At 31.1% G+C, this 23190-nt stretch overlaps 1 protein-coding gene across 2 annotated transcripts; it reads right to left on the minus strand.

Annotated features, from left to right (window-relative positions):
- Positions 1 to 552: 552 nt before the first annotated feature.
- On the minus strand, positions 553 to 23058 carry LOC124359850 (probable 4-coumarate--CoA ligase 2). 2 transcript variants are annotated; one of them, XM_046812938.1, is made up of 10 exons: positions 22555 to 23058; positions 18651 to 18767; positions 15517 to 15724; positions 14991 to 15315; positions 12493 to 12667; positions 11087 to 11147; positions 8365 to 8456; positions 2923 to 3150; positions 1759 to 1930; positions 553 to 738 (listed from the first exon to the last, which is right to left on the minus strand). In XM_046812938.1, exons 1-10 carry the CDS (start codon positions 22768 to 22770, stop codon positions 620 to 622), a joined length of 1713 nt encoding a protein of 570 aa, XP_046668894.1. In that variant the 5' UTR covers positions 22771 to 23058; the 3' UTR covers positions 553 to 619. The 2 variants fall into 2 exon arrangements, with proteins under 2 accessions (XP_046668894.1, XP_046668893.1); XM_046812937.1 differs by having other exon boundaries at positions 10970 to 11147.
- Positions 23059 to 23190: the final 132 nt, after the last annotated feature.

The following is a 23190-nucleotide window of genomic DNA, read 5'->3' on the forward strand; positions in this document are numbered from 1 at the left end:
GTATAAATGTTTTTTTGACAAATGTTAAATGTAAGCATGGGTTGCTTGATACATAATTTCAACACCCTGATTGCACCAAACAACTTGGTGTCTATATAAGTTAATTACTTTTACCCCTATTTACAGAGTGTGCAGAAACATTTATAAATGAATTATTGTGTTATATTGCTATACTATGAAAATATATAAACAATGTTGTAATCAAAAATCATTTCTACGAAATCTTATCAATTATTTTTACTAAAATTACTATTCAGTTTAATTTAATTTAAAACTTCAAACAATTTCTATACAATATCACATTACTTTATAGTCAATTTTCTTATGCATAGAATAGATTTACACAGTAAGAACGTCAAAATTTACACTAACCTTACCCTTGGTATTATTAATCAGTAAACAAAATTATGAAATATGTCTAATATAATAATAATGAGAAGCCTATAACAGCTTCTTGCATTTCTAGCATAATTTTTCCAAACCTGGAGCAGTGATAAAAATTAGAGGGTCAGAGCATTCAGAGGATTAAGCTCGATATTATCAATAAAAATATTCAGTCAATAAAAAAAACTATATTTTTAGTAAATTCAGATAACTATTTTTCAGGATTATATTATATTCAGAGATTCAAAACGTGTTTGACAATTAGGTTTTTGATAGGCTTGCCTGTAGCAGTGTAAGGGAAGGACTGGAAGATGTGAACACCTCCTCGAATCTTCTTTGTATTTGACAGGTTTACTGCGTCACAGAACATAAATCAATGATTGTGTAAACAAATTAACCATTTGGTACTTATTTAATTATAAATTGACTGCAGTGGCACGCTCAGACTATCCCATCACTATATACCATATAGTTGCATACCAAAGTAAACATTTTATTTGTCTAGGGACAATAATAGATTATGGATTCTGATAGTATAAAAGTGTCCGTTGTTTAAAAATTATAATTAAATAAGAATTGTTATCATTGCTTAGAACAACAACTATATTATGAGTCTGTGTTTTTAAGTACTTTAAAATTTTTAACATTTTCAGGTAAAGTAAAATTGAAATACAATTAATATGTATAACTATGTTACAACTTATAAAGTTGAAACTTGTGATTAATTTGTCTAATATAAGTCTAGTGTAGCATAATAAGTCTATACAAATGAATTATCCTTATATTACAGAACTACTTTGTCAAATATATCCAATTTGTAAAAGTAATAATAACTTTTCACAACGGCAGAGAAAATGCCCAAAAATATTAATTGAATACATAGTGTTTGCACAATATATGTCTAAATGGAACACTCAATAAGAAATATTGCTGAATAAAATGTTTTACTTTTACAATTAGTCATCCAAGCTTTCCTTACATTTAACGTGTGTTTGTGTGTTATATACAGGTTGTACAAACAGTATGTAAAGACTTAAATTGTAGGAAGTTTTACACTCTTTATTTTACTAAGGGGGCTTGTTCCAGTTGAATTGTTTATTTTTTAAATAATAAGCCACAAACTAGAAAAAAAACATTTTTGGCGGATTAAAAGAAATTTATATTTGCCAACATCGTTTTAGTTGGAAAACATAAGATGCGTGTTCAGTAACCTCATAGACATAAAACAAGCTAAAAAACAAACAATTACAAGCTAAAAAAAATTACACCAGAACTTTCCACTTTCCCTCTCCCTTTTTAAACACTATCTGACTAGATTATGATAACTTTTTTGAGAAGTTATTAAACAACAATAAACCTGCCAGGATAACTTACAGTTGGCTGTAGCTTCAATCAACTCAGCATTCGCTGTGATCTGGAACTCAGGGTGAAGAATAACAGCTGCTGTCACAATCTCACCATCTCTGTCATTTGGTATGCCAAACACAACCGCCTCTTTGACTTCTGGTAATGTCAACAATTGTATCTCTATATCCATTGGAGCAATCTGAAACAAATGCACTAATTTAACTGTTGTTTTATTTATTTATTTATTTATTTTTATTTTATTTTATAGATTTTACTTCAAAAATTATGAAACCTGTACAGAATATATCTGACTAATACATAATGTTGATATATATATATATATATATATATATATATATATATATATATATATATATATATATCTTACTTAACATTGTAAAGGTCTCAATATTTTTAAACCATACAGTGACTTCACTGATTGCTGCACTTAACCTATTAGTATGCTATGAAATAGCAGTAACACAATCATGCCGTGATGAGACAGTCTCATCATGAATCTTTCACTACATAGTTGTCCTGTATTCTGGTAGATAGCAGCATTGAACAGGCAGTAAATCCATCACATATTTAATACTTCAGGCTATGTAAAACATTACGTTTCATTTGAATGTAGCCAGCTGATGTTTGTTTTGACAATCAAAAAGGAGGACAAACACACACACACACACACACCTGTGTTTTCACATCTATAGTCAGTGCAATGTAAAATTGTATGTTTCAAGGAGTGTAATTTGTTGTAATGTGATAACTATATATATATCATGTAAAAGTTAAGATATTGCAATTTGTTTGTAAAAATAGCCAAACAAAATATGAATTCCTAATCGCTTAAATGTCATTATAAATTATTGTGCCAATAGGTTAAAAACAGTTCAATAATGCTCTCAAATATACAAATAACTACTTTTGGACTTTCACTAAGAGGAGACAATTTCTAGATTAAAAGTAAGTTGATTAAAAATTTTAAAATGAAATAGGGGCTGTAATTATTTAGACATGTTTGAAAGAAAATTTAGAAGTGTACACCACCAGGCCAAATACTGTGAGTGATACTAATTATTTTTGGAAATATAATTCACTCAAACCAGAAATGCTCCAAAGCCTACAAATTGCATGCAAAACCGCAGATAACTTCTAGTTTTAAATATTTTTAAGATATATGTTAATTACTTGATATGATTTCCACTTGATCACTTCCTTCTTGCGGCCAGTGATAAAAAGAAACCCTTGACTGTCGTAGTATCCCAGGTCTCCTGTGTGGAAGAAACCCTCACTGTCAAACATCAGCTGAGTGGCCTCTGGGTTTTTGTAGTAACCCAACATCAAAGACTGGGACTTGAAGCAGAGCTCCCCTTCTTGGTAAGCCCCCAGAGTGAGTCCAGTACCTTCTTCCATTACCTTAAAAATATTCTTCCTACAAAGTTATTCGTCCCGGCATAGCCCTTCCTAACGTTTAACCTAATATGATATGATGAATAAGTATATACATATATTAGAATGGAAAATTCTCTAAATATAGATGTTGTTAGGTTATAAATACATTTAAAAATGATTCAACCAGTAAAAGTTTATCCAACAGGTGAGATATATGTTAGTTAAAGAAGGTAACTTGTTCTAACATTGACTGCAATAACTATAATAAAATTTTTATTTTGGTTGAATGCTGCAGCTATTGTATATTACAGATCAACATTTTATTGTTATTGTAAGCCAGCAACATTCTGTTTGCGAAAGAATAATAACGGGAATGCTAATAATTAGAGGAAACAATTTCTATTGATATCAGATAGTTGTGGAAAAAATATGTCACATTCTGGAAAGAAAGCTAAACCACCATTATGCAGTGACAGCTGTTTCTTCAGAGCACTATTCCACTTTGTTACTAAAAATATGCAAGAGTGTACACGATACTTTAGTTGGGAAGATCAAGTTATATCTATGGCTGGGAGCAATGTCTGTGATCAGGAATCTGATTTTGAATAGTGTAAATAATTTTAATATAGACTTTCTTAATAATGTTGCTTCAAACACTGTTACTGTTCCATTCCGATATGATCGTCCCGAACTCAATTTTAATATTTATTGCATTAATAGCAAACTTTTCAAAAAATGTAATAGTATAAATTTGGACAGTTTTATCAACACAGGCAACTTTGAAATATGGCATTTCACCAGACATGGCCAACACCTGTATAAGTATGGAAAACTAAAACTTGCAAATGAAATAGTTAAAGAAGTGAACTATTTACATAATCCAGATGTATCCAATATACAGCAAGCTCTTTCTGGACTTTTATAGATCTTGCTCAATCTACTTTCAACAAGGAGAGAATGTTAATGGTTGACAATGAAACATTGCTGCCTTCTGATGGGGTTCTCACTTCAGTGTCCAATACCTCAGCATTAGAGTACGCAGTGTTCCCTACAGCTTTAAGAGAACAAAGCGAAATCTTCATCCCTTTGATAGATAATTCTATGACACCTGACAGCGAATCTTCATCCTCAGATAGATAACTTTTTGCCTATCTGTGTAACCAAAGACAGCATGATTCATAGACACGATTGCTCTACAATGGACTTCCCCACACATCTTAATAGCCACATCTCGACTGATTAGCCTGAACTTTGCAGCTCTCCTGACCTCATATCTGCAGTCCTTCTCACGCCTCTCGGCTCAGATAGTCCAGGTCATATCCCATACAATGAAGTGTTAGAGCGGAACCCTTGTGAAACTATTTTAGAAAGAGTCAGTAGTCGTGTAATGTCAGTGCAAGCACTCAAACTAAATCCACAAAGTCTGTTAATAATTTAAATATTTTTCATTGCAATATTCATGTACTTATAAATTACGTAAAATTATATAATTTTAATGATTTCCTTGACAATTTAATTCAAATTCCTGATATGTTTTGCCTCTCTGAATACTGGAACTCAGAACACAATAATTTCTACTTACAAAAAATTCACAATTTTACTTTAATCACAGGATTTTTAGAGATGTGTTAAGGGGTGGAGTCAGTGTGCTTGTTCATCAAAATTTAAAAGTAAAGCCAAGATTTTATATAGCCCAGTTCAGTAGAGGGTTATTATTTGAATGCTATGGTGTTAAACTAATTTCTAAAGTGAAAACTATTGTTTTATGTATTTATAGGCCATTAAATAAAAATTCCATTAACAAGGATGGCATTAAGTTCTTTTTCAATCAGTTTTGTATTTTAATGGAATTTGGTAAAAAAAAAAAAACGGATCCTAAAGCCAAATTTCTTGTTGTATGTGACTTTAATTTTAACATGCTCGAACATAGTAACTATAAAGCTGGTTAGTTTAACACACTAAATTCATGTTTTTTTAATTTAAAAATTTTGATAAAACCAACTAGATTAACGAAAGATTCTAGTACCTATTGACAACATTCTAAACCGCTTTGATCCGCATCCGTGTAATGCATTCACTCTCGATACAGGTTTTCCTGATCACTCTGCTCTGATTCTAGTCCTTATAAATAATAAAGCAATCCTAACATGCAACACAACAAATAACTCTATATCCAAGAAAAGGAATTATTCCATAAAAAAACATTATATCATTTAAATCACATCTTTCAAATGAAGACTGGCACGCTGTCTATGATATTCAAAATAATGATCCCAACAAGATATATCGGATATTTTTGCAAGTTTTAAACATTATTTTGATCACACTTTCAATTTTTCCTCCAAAAATAAATAGGAGCTATCAGTTGACAAAGAAGGTCACAGCTGATGTGTGAGTGTCAGCGGCTAGGAAAAGGGAACTGCAACTGGACATGCAATGTATAAACACTAGCGGTCCTATGTTCAAAACTTATGTATTAAATTATAAACCCATTTATAAAAAATGTGTTTGTTCTGCAACAATTAACTACAATAGTTTAAAATCAAAAACTCAGAAAATAAAAGTAAAACTGCTTGGAATATTGTAAAACAAGAAACAGGGTCTTTTAAAAGATATACTCCTATTACTGAAAAACTTATAAATTATACAGTAATCAAAATGAAATTGCTGATGCATTTAACTCATTGTTCTTGGATGTATCGAGTAAACTTTAGCTATCCTCTAATTTTATACAATCTTCTTTTTTCTTCACAAACAGATTAGGCCTAATAACCTACTGACAACTTTTGGATCTGTGACTGATCCAAATGTTTTTGAGACACTAATGCAACTAAAACATACAAAATCTTCTGGCTGGAATGAAATACCTGTATTTCTCCTCAGTGAATGTGCCAGCTTCCTAGAGAACCCTATGGCTTATTTAATTAATTCCTCTCTTAAAACTAGTGTTTTTTCTGATGCTCTTAAATGCAGTAATGTAAAACAAATTTATAAAGAAGATCCAACCCAACTGGATAACTATCGTCCAATTGCTGTTCTTCCTGCAGTATCTTAAATTTTGGAAGCTGTAGTTCTCATCAAACTCTTAGTCACCTTGGGGAGAATGGATGTTTTTATTCTTTGCAATTTTGGTTTCGAAAGGGAAGAGGAATCCTTAATGCTATTAATGAGATGGTCTCTAGAGTGGCGAGTGCTATTGATTGTTCAGTTGTCTTGATAACAGATTTTACTATGATGTCAGCAATAAAATGATTTCTATTTTTACTAAGGAATACATTGTTTAGTGTTGAATTTGGAAACAACAGGTCAACATAAAAACAAAATCTAAACTTCTGGGTGATCTGTTTAATGTAATCATGGTTTTCCTGATGTTAACATTGGTTAGTATTGGTTTATATCTAATCTCATGGGGATGCTGAGTATTGTTAGATTGGTGTTTTCTGTTATTTTCTCCAAAGATTAAAAATCAAAGCCTCTAGACGAGTTGTCGGTAACATCATTTGCACTCACAAGAAATATGGCATGATCGTCTTCTTTCAGGTCTTCAGTAAGCTCAAGTAACTTTTTTGGAGAGTAATTAAATGGTGCAACGAAGCAACTCACGATCATAACACCATACTGTGTACTAAATTTATTTTGAAGGATAGAACTCAATGATTTGCCATGACTATCCACAGTCATTATTATCTTCTTCTTCATCCTAACAAGTTTTGTACTATTATCAATTCTTTTTTGTTGTACAAAAAAAGTGCTTTAGATTGGAAGTTTACTAACAATTGGTGTCTTTAATATTATTTTGATAATGTCTCTTTAAATTTACATTTGTTTCATTATGGATGGTTTCATTATAGGCTAAATCAGTCAAAACATGATAACGGTTATTTAAATGAACAGAAAAATTATTGTTTGGTCTCTTAACACATTGTTTGCTTCCCTTCCTCTGTGGAACCAGTGTATAGGGACTACTGTAGATGAGTTTCCAAATTAATTAAACTTTTTTATTAATATTTTTGTTATGTTCCTCTTTCAGTTTTTTTTTTATTTCTGCTTCCTTTTTCAGTACCAGGTACTGGAGGGTAGAATTCTCATTTGATAGTATTTTTTTTTTTTAATTTCTTGGTTTGCAATCATTAAATCATTATTTATTATACTAATTACAGAGTTCAGGTTCTCTATGGTTTCAGTGACTGCCTTATTAATTTCTGTTCATATTCATCAGAGATTTCATTCGTTGACACATTATTTGTGTCTATATCTGCATTTTCATCTGGTTGAAATGCATTTGTTACACATCCATGAGTGTTCATCATTTTCAGTATCATTCTTAAATTTGACTTTATTAACTTCTGTAAATTTCAGGTGATGCCACATTGAACATTTTCCCTGGCACAAAATTGCTGGTTTAGTTTTAGTTATATTTTTCAAAAAAATTCTGCAAGAGTGCTTTACTTTCTTTTTCCTTCCAGGTGACAGTTTTTTCTGATAAATATTTTAAATTGTTATTAATTTAAAAATATAGTTAATGTTTATTGTAAATGAAATAAATATATTTAAAAAATGTAAAACAACCAAAATTTGTTAAATTAAAGTATCATATTTGTCAAAATGTCATAATAATTATAGCAATAATTTATGAGGATGCAAAAACATATTACTCCTGAGAAGATTTGGACTGGTAATCACTGAGAGCTGTTCTCATGAGTCTTACTTTACCATCTGAGCTATGATGACATATTGACTATCCAGAGATAATGTAAAAGTCAGCTCAATTCAAAATGAAAATTAAATTAAATTCTTATCTTGGATGATGGGCTTTCCAAATAATCGGTATTTACTGGTCATCTGGTATCTGTCACACTATAGAAAAGACTTAAAAGTCAAACACTTTGTCAGTAATAAACTGTATCGCAAAATTATAGTTGTACAATTGAGTTATGGTTTAGTTACTCTCAAACCATTGCATACTAATAACAAACATATTTTTGGAGTTAAGCCCTTTGAAAATAATTCTCTATGTACTCCACTGAATAAAAACTACTGGCCATGCCTTCACATGTGTAAAACTCTTCAAATGAGGTGGTCTATGTATATAGATGTTATAAAAATAATAACTAACCAATTGTTTAAGTACATATGTGTAATTTATGTTCAATCAAGCTTTTTAACACATACAAATTAGTAAATTTTATCTTTTCTATAATGTATTTTTAGGTGAAAGTTGAACAGTTGTAAGTTTACCTTCAGTTCAGTATTGTGGGATAGTCTACCAACAGAACCAAGTTTGTTCATGGAAGGAGTATTACTAGTGAGAGTCCCTGTCTCTGTCATACCTATTTAAAACAAAATATCTTCTAATTTTTTTATTTAACTGCTTTGATAACTTTAAAACTATAGAGATGTTAAATATGAGACAAATACTAATGCTAATATTGATGTAACATTAAAAAATATATAATTTAATGATTACAAATAACATAATAATTATTTGTGTCATAAGCATTCTATTTTAAATGTATCAAACATGTTGTTTTTTACTGTTTTTAAATTTCTGTGTCATATCCATGAATCTTGTGTGGAATATAAGATTTGTCCAAAAGGTATCAGACCTCCCTTGTGTAGGAACCCTTTGATACTGCCGTAAAGTATTCCCTGCATTCCGCCCAGTCCGTAAATCATAGCACTCTTCAACATACGTTATGCACATGTGCTAGTGTCACATTTCACTATGAGCAAAGGGTTTGCAGAAACTTGGCCATTCTGCTTAAATAAAAAAATCTCTGTGATACAGAAAGCTTTTAACGCTGACCGAATAATGTTTTAGGCAATACAAGATGTTTGCATTTGAGTGGAGAGTGACATGCAATCTGGTAGGCCTGTAACAGCCAGAAACACATTTCAAGTCTTCATGTAAAATGTCAAAAACTGCAGATTTTGAGTTGCAAAGATTTCTTCCAACTGCATTACAGTCAGTCAGCAGCTTTTGTTGATTGCTGCAAACACATTCAATATGTGCAAGATTTCTGGCCAAGTTGTGGGTCACAATCCACTCAAATTTGGCTATCGTTGAATTGACTAAATCACTCTTTTTTCTGAGTATCACCCATAAACTCATCACCCAAAGCTTACTGTATCAAAGAGACTATCTCAGAAGCAAAATGGCTAAGTTTCTGACACAACTTCACTGTAAGACTGCTCAAGACATAAAATTATAGTGAAATGTGAAGCAAGCACATAGCATATGTAGTAGAGTGCTGTGACTCACTGATTGGGTGAAGCACAGCAAATTCACACAGCGGCGGACTCAGAAGAGTACCCCCGCCATCCTCATAGCAGATCTGAGATAGTCAGTCACATAATATTCAGCCAGCAAAGGAATGTCAGATACTTATAGGATAAATCTCATATTAGTGCATTAATATATAAATTTGGTGGTGCATAAAATTTGGGGAGGAGTCACCACCGAGGGGTCTGGAGAGTTTGAAATATCCCCCACAGAATGGGAGGGTTCCAGGATCCCTTCTCTTTAAAAGTTTTTAAAAATATGTTCCATTTCAAAATAACACATTTTTTAGTTTAAAATTTACTCTTTTACAAAACAAAAATATTGATTTGGATAATAATTGGCTAGGGGTCCATGACCTCTGTGACTCTTCCCTTAAATCCACCACTGATATTAGTTGTATTAAATTACAATTATTTCTATTAGGTAATTATTTTGCAAATAATATTAGTGTAAGCATTGGCCCAATGACGAACTAAGCCAACAATTCATTTATTAGTCTGATATGCCACCATTAAACTTGTCAAATGTATAATCCACAGTGTTTTAAATTATACACTGTTGTGGAAGTTCAGGAAATAGTTTATTGATTTTTAAAAGAAGTAAATTAATTTATGTCTCACTTTGAAATGCTCATTGAATTTAGTTAGTTTTAAAAATAAAGTCAAAACTTTTAGTTATTTTTGAGGAGTTATAACCAGCAATCACATTCAATAAGTTCTCGAACGGCACAAATATTACAATCTGTAAGGCTTGTCCTTGGGCGCCAATCATGACTTTAGTTTTTATTTAGGACGTTCTTGTCCACCCTTGAATTCTCTCGCCCACATAAACACACAATTCTCAGACAGTGTATTATCTCCAAATTGTGCTCGCAAACGAGTTAAAATTTCCTACGGTTTAATGCCTACATTAATTAATAACTTTATGATTATTCGTTGCGCACAAGACGAAGCGACTTCTTGCTCAGTCATGGCTGTACTGACTGTAATACTGAGCTTGAACACTAACCAGAACGGTTCTCCTACTCCTCATAACAGAATCACAGAACACAACATTATCTAGATAGGACCTGCATTCTAAAAAGAATGATAAAATTACTGTTCTACCCTGATATATAGCTTTAATTTGGTTCTCAGCAATTAAGAGTCAGCATTAGCCAATCAATACTACTACTTGTTCTCCTGAAACTAACCAAAACCAAATAAATTCAGAACCTAAGATAAAATATTGGTCAAGTAGTATAATTCCTAATCAAAAAATTAAGAATTAATTAGTTACCAAACAAGACTACAAAACGCAGACATGGGATACGAGTGCATCAGTTATTGCATGCTCTCCAGTAATTAAATGTCTGGTGTCTCACAACAGAAATTATAAAACAATAATTTTGTTCTAGTTGTATCCATGTTTTGTACAAAAATAAATATATGCATGGCTTTTATTTTTAACTACTTTTGATCAACTATAGATACAATTCAATATTATCTTTGCTATTTCTTTATTTATTTACAACTAAAATGTAATTATAAAATAATAATTTTAATCTTTTTACTATATTACCATAAACCTGGCAAATATGGACTTTTCCACTGAACAATTCATCTCGAACTCTGGTTATACTTTGAAGTGTAAATGACATCCCAATGGTAAATATGACTTTGAGAAAATCCCACCTACATCTGACTGGCCAGTCCAAGAGCTGCAGCAGTACAGCCGGGCTAGTGACCCATAGTAGGACCTAAAGGTAACATTGAGAAATTATGTTCAAAACCTTGAGCTAGGCTTGAGGAATTTTCATTCTTTACAATTTGTAGGCAACAATAGACAATTTTTATATAGAATAGAAAATTTGAATTGATCAAGCTTAATACAATTGCTTGTAGCTTTATGATGACATTTTATTAAATTGCTTGCGTATAATCCAAATTAAATCTACACACAAACTTAACCATTCTAACTTGAACTTAGGATATTAATAAACACTATTGGTTTGGTATGAAAACACATTTGTTGTGCATTAGAAGTTAATATTTCATCTATTTTAAAATACTCTTCTACTTGAAAAGTAAACATTAAAAGGAAACCTAAAAGCCAAATTTGTTATTATTAGCAATGTAATTATAGGCATTATATTTGCATCAGTTCTTATCTCATCAACACATTCAAAATTGTATCCAGGTTCATTTATGTACTGTTGCTAAGAAAAATCTGTATTAAAATTTAATCTTGAAAATGCTCATCTGGTTAAGTTAGAACAAATGTTACAATGAGCTTGTTTATTTGTGAATTCCCATAGGAAATTCAATGTCACTCAGTACAGACCATCAGTTAAGATTCAACTACATATATTATAGCTAGACAGTAATTGTACAATAGCCTTAACACATTACTGCAGCAGACACTTTACGGAAGAGATGCTGATTGCTCTCTTCGATGTCTCTCATTATAGACCAGCAGTAAACTCTATAACACCTTTATGATGAAAGTAATAACCCCTTTACAGCAGATACAGAATTATTAGGATATTAAGGATTATTAGGATAATTATTAGGATTATTAAGTTAATTATGTAAATTTAAGTAAAATTGATTACCTAATATTAAAGATGAAGAATTTTTATTACTGTATACACAGAATATACCATTAAGTGTGAGGGATCAAACATTGTATTGTAAAGCAGAAAATAATTTCCGATAAGAAAACCCTTTTTGTTTTTACAGATATGAGAAACAATTTCTTGTAAAAAGTGATGGCTTATTGTTTTCTTTTGTTTTTAACTTGTGAATCATAACAACGGAATCATATTATACAAATTGTAAGTTGTGTTATACCTCTATTCATGGAACAAGAACAAAATTGTAAAAATTCTTGAAAACAAACTCTAAGTAGTTTAATAAATACCCACTAAAACTTATGTTTATAATTTCATAAATAAGATTTTTAAACCTTTTTGTGGGCAGGCAATTTGCTTGCAGCATACTAATTATAAAATATTATAATTCACAATTTTGTTTTATAACATAAACTATATGTTATATAGAGACATATTAATAAAGGCATTGAAATAAAACTTGAAACGTTACTTGAAACTTGTGCAGAGCTTTGATGAGCACAGCTTCACAAGGTGGGCCACGGAAGAAAACAATCCTATGGCCATAATTCAGTTTTAAGAGCAAAGTCGTAATTGTGCTGTTCCAAAAGATAGGGGACGATATCAATGTTGTGTATCTTTTTTCTGATATACCAAAGTCTGTTTCACTGTAAAAAATTAATAAGCAAATTGTATATTAGGTAGTTGATTTATTTGAAAAGAACCTGTTATTTATTTAGCTTAAGATTAGTTACAGCAAAAATTGTGTGTTTTTATTGATAAATAAGCAAACATTTAAGTGTGGTTTATAAAAAGATTGCAAACACACTTTTAAAACCTTTCTCAAGTTACGGACAAGATAAGAAAAACAATTCAAACTTACATATTTTCTAGGAAAAAACAATTTAAAATATAGTTAAACTATTGGTTTTACTAGTTATAACAGTAAAAACCAATCCTTTTGTAGGGAAAGGTCTTGCTATGGTTTTTCCGAGATGGCAGTCATACAAACCATTAATCTTTTTCATTAACAACGTAAAATGAATGCTACATACCATTGCTAAGTGCTTTGTGAAATTGGCCAGTGGCTAGAAAGGTGAGATATACCTACTTGAAGTACAAATTCTGCTTCATGGTTTCTAACATCCAATGCTTGGCTATACATTTGCATTGACTTGATACAAATTTGACCAAATTCATTGAACATCAACACTTAGTTTCAATGCATTGTCATGTGACTTTCACATGAATAAATAAAATAAATAAATTAAATAAAGATATGGTTATTGCTATCTTACAAAAATGCATCAGCAAAGTCAAATATACACCTAAGTGGTATAGTCTGGAGGCAATATTATTAATCCAACATAATATAAACGTTTTTACCAAAAGTTGCCAAGAATTTCTCTCTTCCACCTATCTTCATACATAATAAATAATACAATTGCATAAATAATACAACGGAATAAACTTAGGTACTAAACAACATCCTGATCAATCCCTATTACAAACTATTTAAAATGGACTGTAAAATTGTAAATAAAACTATAACCTATAATATTAGCACCTATCTAGAAAGTTAAAGACATTAAAATATTATACAACTAAAACATTAAAATATTATACAATTAAAAATATTACAATGTTATATAATTAAAAACATTAAAATATTATACAATTAAAACATCAAAATAAATAAATTAATAAATAATATTTATTGTCATTTTTCAAAGAGCATTGACACAGAGCATGTATTTTTCCCCTCAAAGAAGAACTGTAAGGTCAAAACCTTTTTTAATGACAATGAAAGGGTGGAAACATTTGTACGGAAAATACACTTAATCACTTGATGCTGTTGCATGAGCTTGCAGATGAATTGTTCATTTACGAATTAATTAATGATTCAGCTATAATTAAGATCACGAATAAACTTAATGAAACTTATTTAGTTTCATAACATCAATAAAATAAATTTGGTAATATAAAATTGATGCATTTTTAAACTTGATTGGATAATTGATAGCCTATCAAGATGCAACTCTAAAATTAATGAAAACTAACAATACAATTGGATTACAAATGAGTTTATTTTGAAATTTAGAGTTTTTGGCAAAAATGTATATTTCATATAGATTATTTCTGTATCTATGGTTTTTGGCAAAAACAAAGCATATTTTCATCTTTTTTGTGTCTTTTTCCTACAATCCAAAGGTCTACCCCTGGTAATAAAAATATGTACATTTTTTATCTGATATTAACCTTTAGCTCTTTTTTTACCAATCACTGCATTTATTCAAAAGATGTGTGAATGTGTTGCTTCCATCCTTTCTCCTTGGCAGAATACACAAATAATATTGGATTTCTCAAATTCCTCTCGGATTCCTCAGAATTTGCTGAATTATTATAATTATTTTAAAATTATATAAAACGTCTTGTATGCACAAAAAAATTAGTTGCTCCAACTAAAACTTTTATTTTACTCTGGGAAACCTTGTTCTTTTATAATTTATTTTTTTCTATTGAAGAAAAAACTTCTCCAGGAAACAAAACCTTACTTAATAACAATTAGTAATTTATTGATGTGGAAGAAATGCCAAGTTACTATCCTGCAACTCTCATTCTATATGTTGATGTGCAAATTGAATGTGATTGAATGTTGTGTATTAAATAATGGTTTATTTGTTTTCAAACACACAATGGTGCAGTAGACGTCACCATAGTATGCGAGTATATTTAATAATAGTATACATAATAATCATAAAAACTAAAACCTAAATAATAGCCAAAGATTGGTTATTATAATTGCCAATAATAATCAATATAGTTTAAAATTATACACAGATCAAAAATATTTTAATATTTTCAACATAACATATTAATTTTGTATCAGTACGATATATAAAATATTAATTTTGTATCACAGTTTTGTATTAATATTGCTCTACATGATAAAACACTTTTGTTGTTGGATATTGAACTATTGGTACTCACCTAAACATTTTACTTCTTGTAAAGTATCGCTCTGAAATCAAAGTTCCCTTAGCTGATGCAGTGGTTCCACAAGAGAAGAGGATGAAGATAGGGTTAAGAGAATTGGCTAAGCGGAATTCTGCCTTGAAATCTGGCTCCACTTCTCTCATCAGCTGATTTATGGTGAGGTAATTCCTTGGTTGTGGATGAAGAGAATTCACAACAACTCGAGGGAGCCGAGCTGTTGTCATTTGAGTCAAAGCATATTCAACTTTGAGCAGTGTCTTGCCAGTCTCAGTGAACAAGAGACGAGGATTTACCTCACGAAGCTGAACTGCTAGTTCCACTTTGGATGAAAAACAGTTCAACAATTTATTTGAGTATAATTTAAAACTATTGCATAAGAAATAGTTGCAAAGATAATTTTATTTTTTTAAATTGACCATTGTGAATAACGAACTTTTAACAAAACTATATCCAAACTTTTACTTGATAAAAAAATTAAACTGCAAAGTCCATATTCAAAATATGAACATAAAACTATTACCAGAATTATAGCTGCTTTCTAGGATTGCAGTTAATGAACCAACAAGCAGAGATGCCAGTATCATTATTAGAGCCTCCAAACTATTGTAGCTGAACAATGCTACAACTTGACCAGGTACGATACCTATCCAGCGCAGACCACATGCCAGAGACTGAGCATTGTGTATCAACTCTCCATAGGTCATAGTCCTCCCAGTTTCCACCTCTACCTGTACAACAAACACTGATACCAATCAATCAATTATTTATCCTCACGATATGAATTTTACAATTTTTTTATGCATGTAAAACGTCAATGTTTTGCTATAGATTATAGATTTTTATAACAATAAATCCTAAATGGAAATATTTTGATAATGATTGACAATAAACTAGTCAGATGCTAAGTACTATCTAATGAGATGTACTGCTTCTCCCCCACCCCTCACCGCCACCACCACCGTGAGATCCTCAAGAGTTTCTTTAAAACTAGAACGTACTTTCAGCCAAGTATTCCCTACATTACATTTAAAAGCATTAAAAGTATTGAGATTTTTTATGTGTTCTGGAAGTATAGCCTACTTAAGATTTAGGACTGTCATACAAGACTGAATTGTTATACAACAAAAGATTGAAGTTTTGGGGTAAAATATTTGTTTTGTTTCTGGTATAGAATTTTAAGTGTGATTTTTTTGTTTTCCCCATTTTTGATGGGAGGTTATGACAATTTCTGAACATGAATATAAAGGTGTGATAAGTTAGAAGTTTATTAATGTGAGGATATCACTAAACCACTTTCATTCTATACAACTGTCCAGCCAATTCACCTGGAACCTTCAGATTATTGTAAATTATCAAAGCTATCAGCTTTCAGCTAACATTTGAAAAACGTTAATATTTTCTTTTTTGTGCGGATTTTACATTTTTGCGTTAGATAGATTTTATATAAATCTATTTATTGCTATCATCCTTATTACTGAATATCTAGGAATTTTTTTGTATTTTCTCCAATCGCAATCCTCAGAACTCAAAATCGACATAATCCAAAAATCTATAAATATTGGATGTATACATACATTTAGCAATATAATACTAGCTCGCGAATATGATAAATTCTGTGATTTGTAATACATTAAAACTAAATTCATTACAGAGACAGTAACTAATACATGGTACAGATGAGTTCATTAGCCAGTTACAACCAATACAAAGCTTAAAGATGGTGGCTGTTAGCATTATACACAAATTTTGACCCAAAATTCTTTATAGATCATAAGATTTTCTGATGGCTGTCAGAATTGCAAAAATAATTGTAAACGTGACAACTTTTGTAACTTTTATTAGATGTTGATTAAACTTAATACAAAGACATAGATGCACAATAATTTTTCATCTTCATGCATATTTTTGATGTCTTATGGTTTCAAGATGGTGACCGTTCACAATTTGAAAAAGAAATGGTTATTCTTGATGAGAAACTAATTTACTTTTTTCACTGAATGATTTTTGCTTTTTCGGTCATAGAGCAAAACCAAAATGGATTTTACCTGTACAATTCTTTCTTCATTTACAACAACATGAAATTCCTTTTATATTACTACAGGTCTAATTTATATGAACATATTTCTGTCACGTGTTAATTTGATGAAAAAGTTAGTAAGCATAATATGATTGATTTATACAGGGTGTCCAAAAAGTCCCGGGTCAGTTAAATATTTTTCAAAATATTTAAAATAGAGCTACAAAACCTAACATAAAGTTACTGGACATAAAAACATATTTTATCACATATTCAGTGATCCGCTACTTCTTTAGGGGGGGCGGCCCGCCAGGAGTCAGAAGAAAATCTTAAATGTAAGCATAGGTTGATATGCATATCAAATAAAAGGTCATATCAAATTAGTAGAGTACAGAGCCGCAAACCCGACCTCAAACGGATACCCCGAGTCAAAAATGACAGCCGTTCAAAGATGGCTTGAGTTTGCAACTTAGGTTAATATAAAAAATAAACTGATGAGCTTTTTGATTTTGACTTAACTAACCCAAAACTGTTTACAATTAATTGTTGTTGTAGAATAATAAGTTTCGTTATTTCTGAGAGGGATCGGAGTTTTGGGTTAGTACAGTTAAAATCAAAAAGCTCATCAGTTTATTTTTTACATTAACCTAAGTTGCAAACTCAAGCCATCTTTGGACGGCTATCATTTTTGACTCGGTTATCCGTTTGAGGTCGGGTTTGCGGCTCTGTACTCTACTAATAAAGACCTTTTATTTGATATGCATATCAACCTGTACTTACATTTAAGATTTTCTTCTGACTCCTAGCGGGCCGCCCCCCTGAGGAAGTACCGGATCACTGAATATGTGATAAAATAGATTTTTATGTCCAGTAACTTTGAGTAAGGTTTTGTAGCTCTATTTTAATTATTTTGAAAAATATTTAACCGACCCGGGACTTTTTGGACCCAAACTCTAGCCATCTTTGAACGGCTGCCATTTTTGACTCGGTTATCCATTTGAGGTCGGGTTTGCGGCTCTGTACTCTACTAATAAAGACCTTTTATTTGATATGCATATCAACCTATGCTTACATTTAAGATTTTCTTCTGACTCCTGGCGGGCCGCCCCCCTGAAGAAGTAGCGGATCACTGAATATGTGATAAAATATATTTTTTTCGTCCAGTAACTTTGTGTAAGGTTTTGTAGCTCTATTTTAAATATTTTTAAAAATATTTAACCGACCCGGGACTTTTTGGACCCAAACTCTAGCCATCTTTGAACGGCTGCCATTTTTAACTCGGTTATCCATTTGAGGTCGGGTTTGCGGCTCTGTACTCTACTAATAAAGACCTTTTATTTGATATGCATATCAACCTATGCTTACATTTAAGATTTTCTTCTGACTCCTGGCGGGCCGCCCCCCTGAAGAAGTAGCGGATCACTGAATATGTGATAAAATATATTTTTTCGTCCAGTAACTTTGTGTAAGGTTTTGTAGCTCTATTTTAAATATTTTTAAAAATATTTAACTGACCCGGGACTTTTTGGACACCCTGTATAATTTTCTTGTATTCTTTCTTACACTGACTTTGGAAAGGACAGATTGCTGTATTTGCAAAACGATCTATTCATAAAAGCAAAAAGAACAATTCTTACCAGGGCAGTTGAATTAATATTCTTTTTTCTTTTCATGTTTATAAATAAATATTCTACAAAAGAATGAATAATTGGTTTTGAAGGAATCCATTGTGCACCTTTGAGGACCAACTCTTCCTGCAAATATACATCAATCTAAATTTTGATATATGTTATACTATTAATGATTTCTATATTCTATCAAAATATTAGAAATATTTTACCAAAATATTAGAATAATTCACTGTAAAACCATAATGCTCCTGGCAGTGAATATTATCTTTGATTGTATTAATTGTACAAGAGATAACTTATACAATGCTACAAATTGAGGAACGGAAAAAGTAAGCACTCGGACTGCCCTATGTGGAATGAGAGACTCAGGTAGTAAATATTTGAATGTTAACAATGAAAGTTACATAGCGCGCCTAGCGTCGGACTTGAGAACTAACTGAAGTAATCCACAGCCCTCAGCACACCCCATCCTTATGAATCATTTATCTGTGCAACTAATAAAATCAAAGCTAATATTTGTTATAAAGTAAATATTTTGATTTGGTTTATAAATTAAATAATCTTATTATTTTTTTTACTGCAGTTGTAAACAAACAAAACCAAATCATGGCCATCATTAACACTGTGTTTGCATCAGGAACATAAAAAATTACTTCACTTTCTCTTTTTCCTTATTTATTTTTTACAGGAATACATAGAGAACACCATCTAGTATGATTTGATTAGGAAAATGAAATAACAGCAATATTATACAAATTCCAGATGAATGAAATAAACCATGCTTCGATATGTCTCATGTCTGGTACACTGGATGTTTGAATAATAAATATGACATTCTTTAAAACCAAAATCCCGATACTGTGACACAATCTAATCTATCAAAGATTGCTGAATTGAATAAATAGGGCAGTAGGTATAAGTATTTATTTGTAAGTTAGGAGCATAGGGAGGAGAATAACCAATCCTATTACTATAATATTATTTATAACTTTGTTTTGTATGAATAAATGTGCCTTAACCAGAGGCCAAGACATACACATGTATGAGACACGTGGCAGAGCAAACTACCAGACTGGGAGGCACAGAACGCCTACCCTCGCAAGCGGGTTGCATTTCCTCAACAAACTGCCCAGTTAAATTTAAAGATTCCCCAACGCCTAAGGCGTTAAATACTCGCCTCAAACGCTTCTTGGTGTCTCAAGCATTCTATAATGCTTGTGAGTTTTTGGCATTCAACTGGGAGACCGCACAATTAGAAGACTGACTCTGCTGTACTAAGTGGGTCGCATTGGCGATGAATGAAAGAGGCATGATTGTAAAATTGTATGTATGAATGTGTATTGTGTGTATGAATGCCTGGAATTTTAGAAACCCCGTATTGATGTTTGCCATACAATGTAAATATTGTCACTGCAATAAAAAAGATTTTGATTTTTTATTTTTATAGTGTAGAGCAACAGCCATGGAAGAATTTATATAAGTGGAAAAATTAATGTGTTGTGCCTAAAAGGTTCTTGCTATGGACAAAACTACATAATAAGTGGGAGTTAATACATTACACTTCGTTATTTCTCATACTGAAAACCACGGTTAGATATAAGCTTTAACTTAAAAGGTTGCTGCTGTTCTCTAAGAATTAATATCAAAGCACTTGTCACAGAAATTTCCTGGTAAGACAAGTAGTTTTGTTGTTTAATTTTTTGTTTGCTTTAGTAACGCTTAACACAGCAATTTTCTGATAAACTTGCCTCATATACTAATATACCAACTATCCGTTCAAAATGCTATGATCAGTGGCGCAAACAGAAATCTTCTCTGGAGGGTGTCCAGAACACTGGGGAGTCAAGGATGTGGAAAACCATCCAGATCAGTAGGGAGTGCGGGGGCCCTCCCTAGGGAAATTTCTGAAATATTATGTCTGAAACTCGTTATTTTATAGTACTCGTACATTTGAAGAGCGAAGATCAGGTCAGAATGAATAAAGTTTAAAGTAAAACCACTCTACACTAATCACAAAGAAGCTTATAAAAGGATAATTACAATCTCCTGCAACAAAAGCAGTATATATAAAGTGTATTTAACTGAATCAAATGTAATTATAACATTAAACAAATATTGAACAAAATAGTTAAGTTTAAATCATAAATTAAGACCAAAGCTAAATTTTGAATTCTACTCTCGAATCATTGTATCGAATCTACTCTCTTAGTATACAGATATTTCTTTTGATATTTTGAAAGTTGACCACAATCTAACTAATAGAGCTTTAATTACGAGAGTTATATTAAAATTTAGCTAGTTTATTTCTGCGTGTTGACATATAAAACTGTTTACTAATAAAAACTTCTAGTTTTTATATCGATAACATGAAAAAAATACAGATTTTGGCCCTTTTCAATCAAACTACAACTTTTAAAATTCGTAACTTGTGATCCTATTAAAACTAAATGTTTATATAAGACAGTTACAAAAGCAATGTAATTCAGTATGAAAGTTTATAATTGTATAAAAATAAAGTTATTATTAAATTACCATTTTAACTTTTAATCTTGACCGAGTGGTTTACAAAATCCTGCATTGATCAGATTATGGAGCTTTTAGTCACTATCATGCAATTTTGTGAAGAACTATTTAAAAAATTTAATTTTTAACACAGATTAAATTGAGCAGATTTTGTTAATTTACCTCAACTGGCATCTGTTCATTTTAACACGCTAATCACCAGACTGGTATCTCGTAGTGACAGGAATGACAACAAACTAAATAATTGTGGTACTGAACTACTTTGAGCTTAACAACTCACTCACTACTGTGACAACTGATCATATTGGGACTACTGTAACAAATAATTTCTTCTAGGTACTCATTTGTCCATTTATTTCATACTCATTTGATTCATTTACCGCATAATGAATGTACCCTGTTACAGGTACTTTTGCAATACAGATACTACACAATATGTTTCCCGCCATTCCTGGTACGTGTTCAGACTTGTTTAGCAGTAACAGTACCTGGAATATGTACCTGTACCATTTTATGAGTACTCTGTAACACATGAATCTAAATCATTACAAGTCAGTTAAAGAAAGTACTGGGTACAGGTAATCCATGAGAAATAGAACTAACTTCACTTTCTTAGTTGCTGCATGATGGTGAAATTAAAATATTTGGGTTTTAAACAAAATTGAATTATTATACAGGTATATGCAATGCCGTGTACTTTGTAAATTGCAATAGTTATAAAGTTTGAATTTATATATTTGATTATGATTGATTTCAAAGTTCCAACATACAGTGTTGTCAAAAATAGACTATTAGGTTATTGATAATTTAAAAATAAAATGCTATTGGTGGGAGGACAGGTCCCATTTGTCATCCCCCTTCCTCACCCACGTCAGTGAGCTCCTGGATGCTACAGAAAAACCAATCACAAAGTCTGAATTGATCATGATACCATCACCAATGCCTTTCCCCAAAACTAAACAGTTATTAAAGGGATAATTTAATTTGACTGATACAGTTTGCCATTAAGATAATGATATAATAACATTTTACCCAGTTATACTTTAAGTGGTTGTACTAGTGAGTATTTTGGTAATTAAAATAGAGAATGATGGTGGGACTATATCTATCCCCTCCCCACATCCTAACAGGTAAACAGTAAGTATAGATATAGATTTCTCTCTGTGAACACTAGTTTTGGAACTTACATTTTTGTTTTTATTTCAATAACTATCTAAATATTGTGAATAAAGTACAATTTAAATTAAGAAGAATTCTGGTTTTCAAATCACACAAACTGGTTTTTTAAACTGGTATATGGATTAGATTATTGATGTTAGTAGCATTATTTGTCAGAGACCTATAGCCTAATACAAATATTTCATGGCCTAACGAACAAATAACCTACTTGTGAATAAATAGTTTTCTTGATTATATGAAACAAAATTTCATCGTTATCCTTCTTCTTGCCATAGTTCCAAAGTGGACCTCTTAATATGAGATCTTTTTCTAGAGATTCTTCAATTTCATCGCCCTCATTTTGTATCTCACTTCTGGAAGGTTCATCTGGTTTTGATTCTAATATCAACCACTTTCCTTCAGCGTATGGTTGCAATGTTTCCATAATTGTTTACTCCAACAAATAACTTTTTTAATTGCGTTGATTTATTAATATTTACTTAAGTAAAATTGACATATATATATATATTTAAAGTTATGTCAGTTTTTAAAAACGTTTATAACGTTAAGATTAGGTATTTCAGATTTTTTCAATAAAACCCTTTTGAGCAACAAAGTTAATACCTACAAAACAATAGATTTTTTATTGGATATAATTTAAAACTTTATTCAAGAGTTATTTTGATAAAACTGAGATTTAGTCCTAAAATCAAAACAACACTTCCTGCTCCAATATTTGTTTATCTCCAATATATTAAACATATTATGTTAATTGTAGTAACATCTGGACTTAAGTCTTGAAACAATAAAATACAGTTTGAACTGGATCATCTGTTTAATATAAAAAAGTAAAGCTATAGAAAAG

The sequence above is a fragment of the Homalodisca vitripennis genome, chromosome 4 (assembly GCF_021130785.1).
Source record: "Homalodisca vitripennis isolate AUS2020 chromosome 4, UT_GWSS_2.1, whole genome shotgun sequence".
NCBI lineage: Eukaryota > Metazoa > Arthropoda > Insecta > Hemiptera > Cicadellidae > Homalodisca > Homalodisca vitripennis.

Coding starts and splice junctions, on each gene's coding strand:
- LOC124359850 (XM_046812937.1), bottom strand. CDS start 22,770: ATGGAAACATTGCAACCATACGCTGAAGGAAAGTGGTTGATATTAGAA. Junction 18,768..22,554: donor AGAAAACTATTTATTCACAA/GTAGGTTATTTG, acceptor GTATATTTGCAG/GAAGAGTTGGTCCTCAAAGG. Junction 15,725..18,650: donor ATATTAATTCAACTGCCCTG/GTAAGAATTGTT, acceptor TTTGTTGTACAG/GTAGAGGTGGAAACTGGGAG.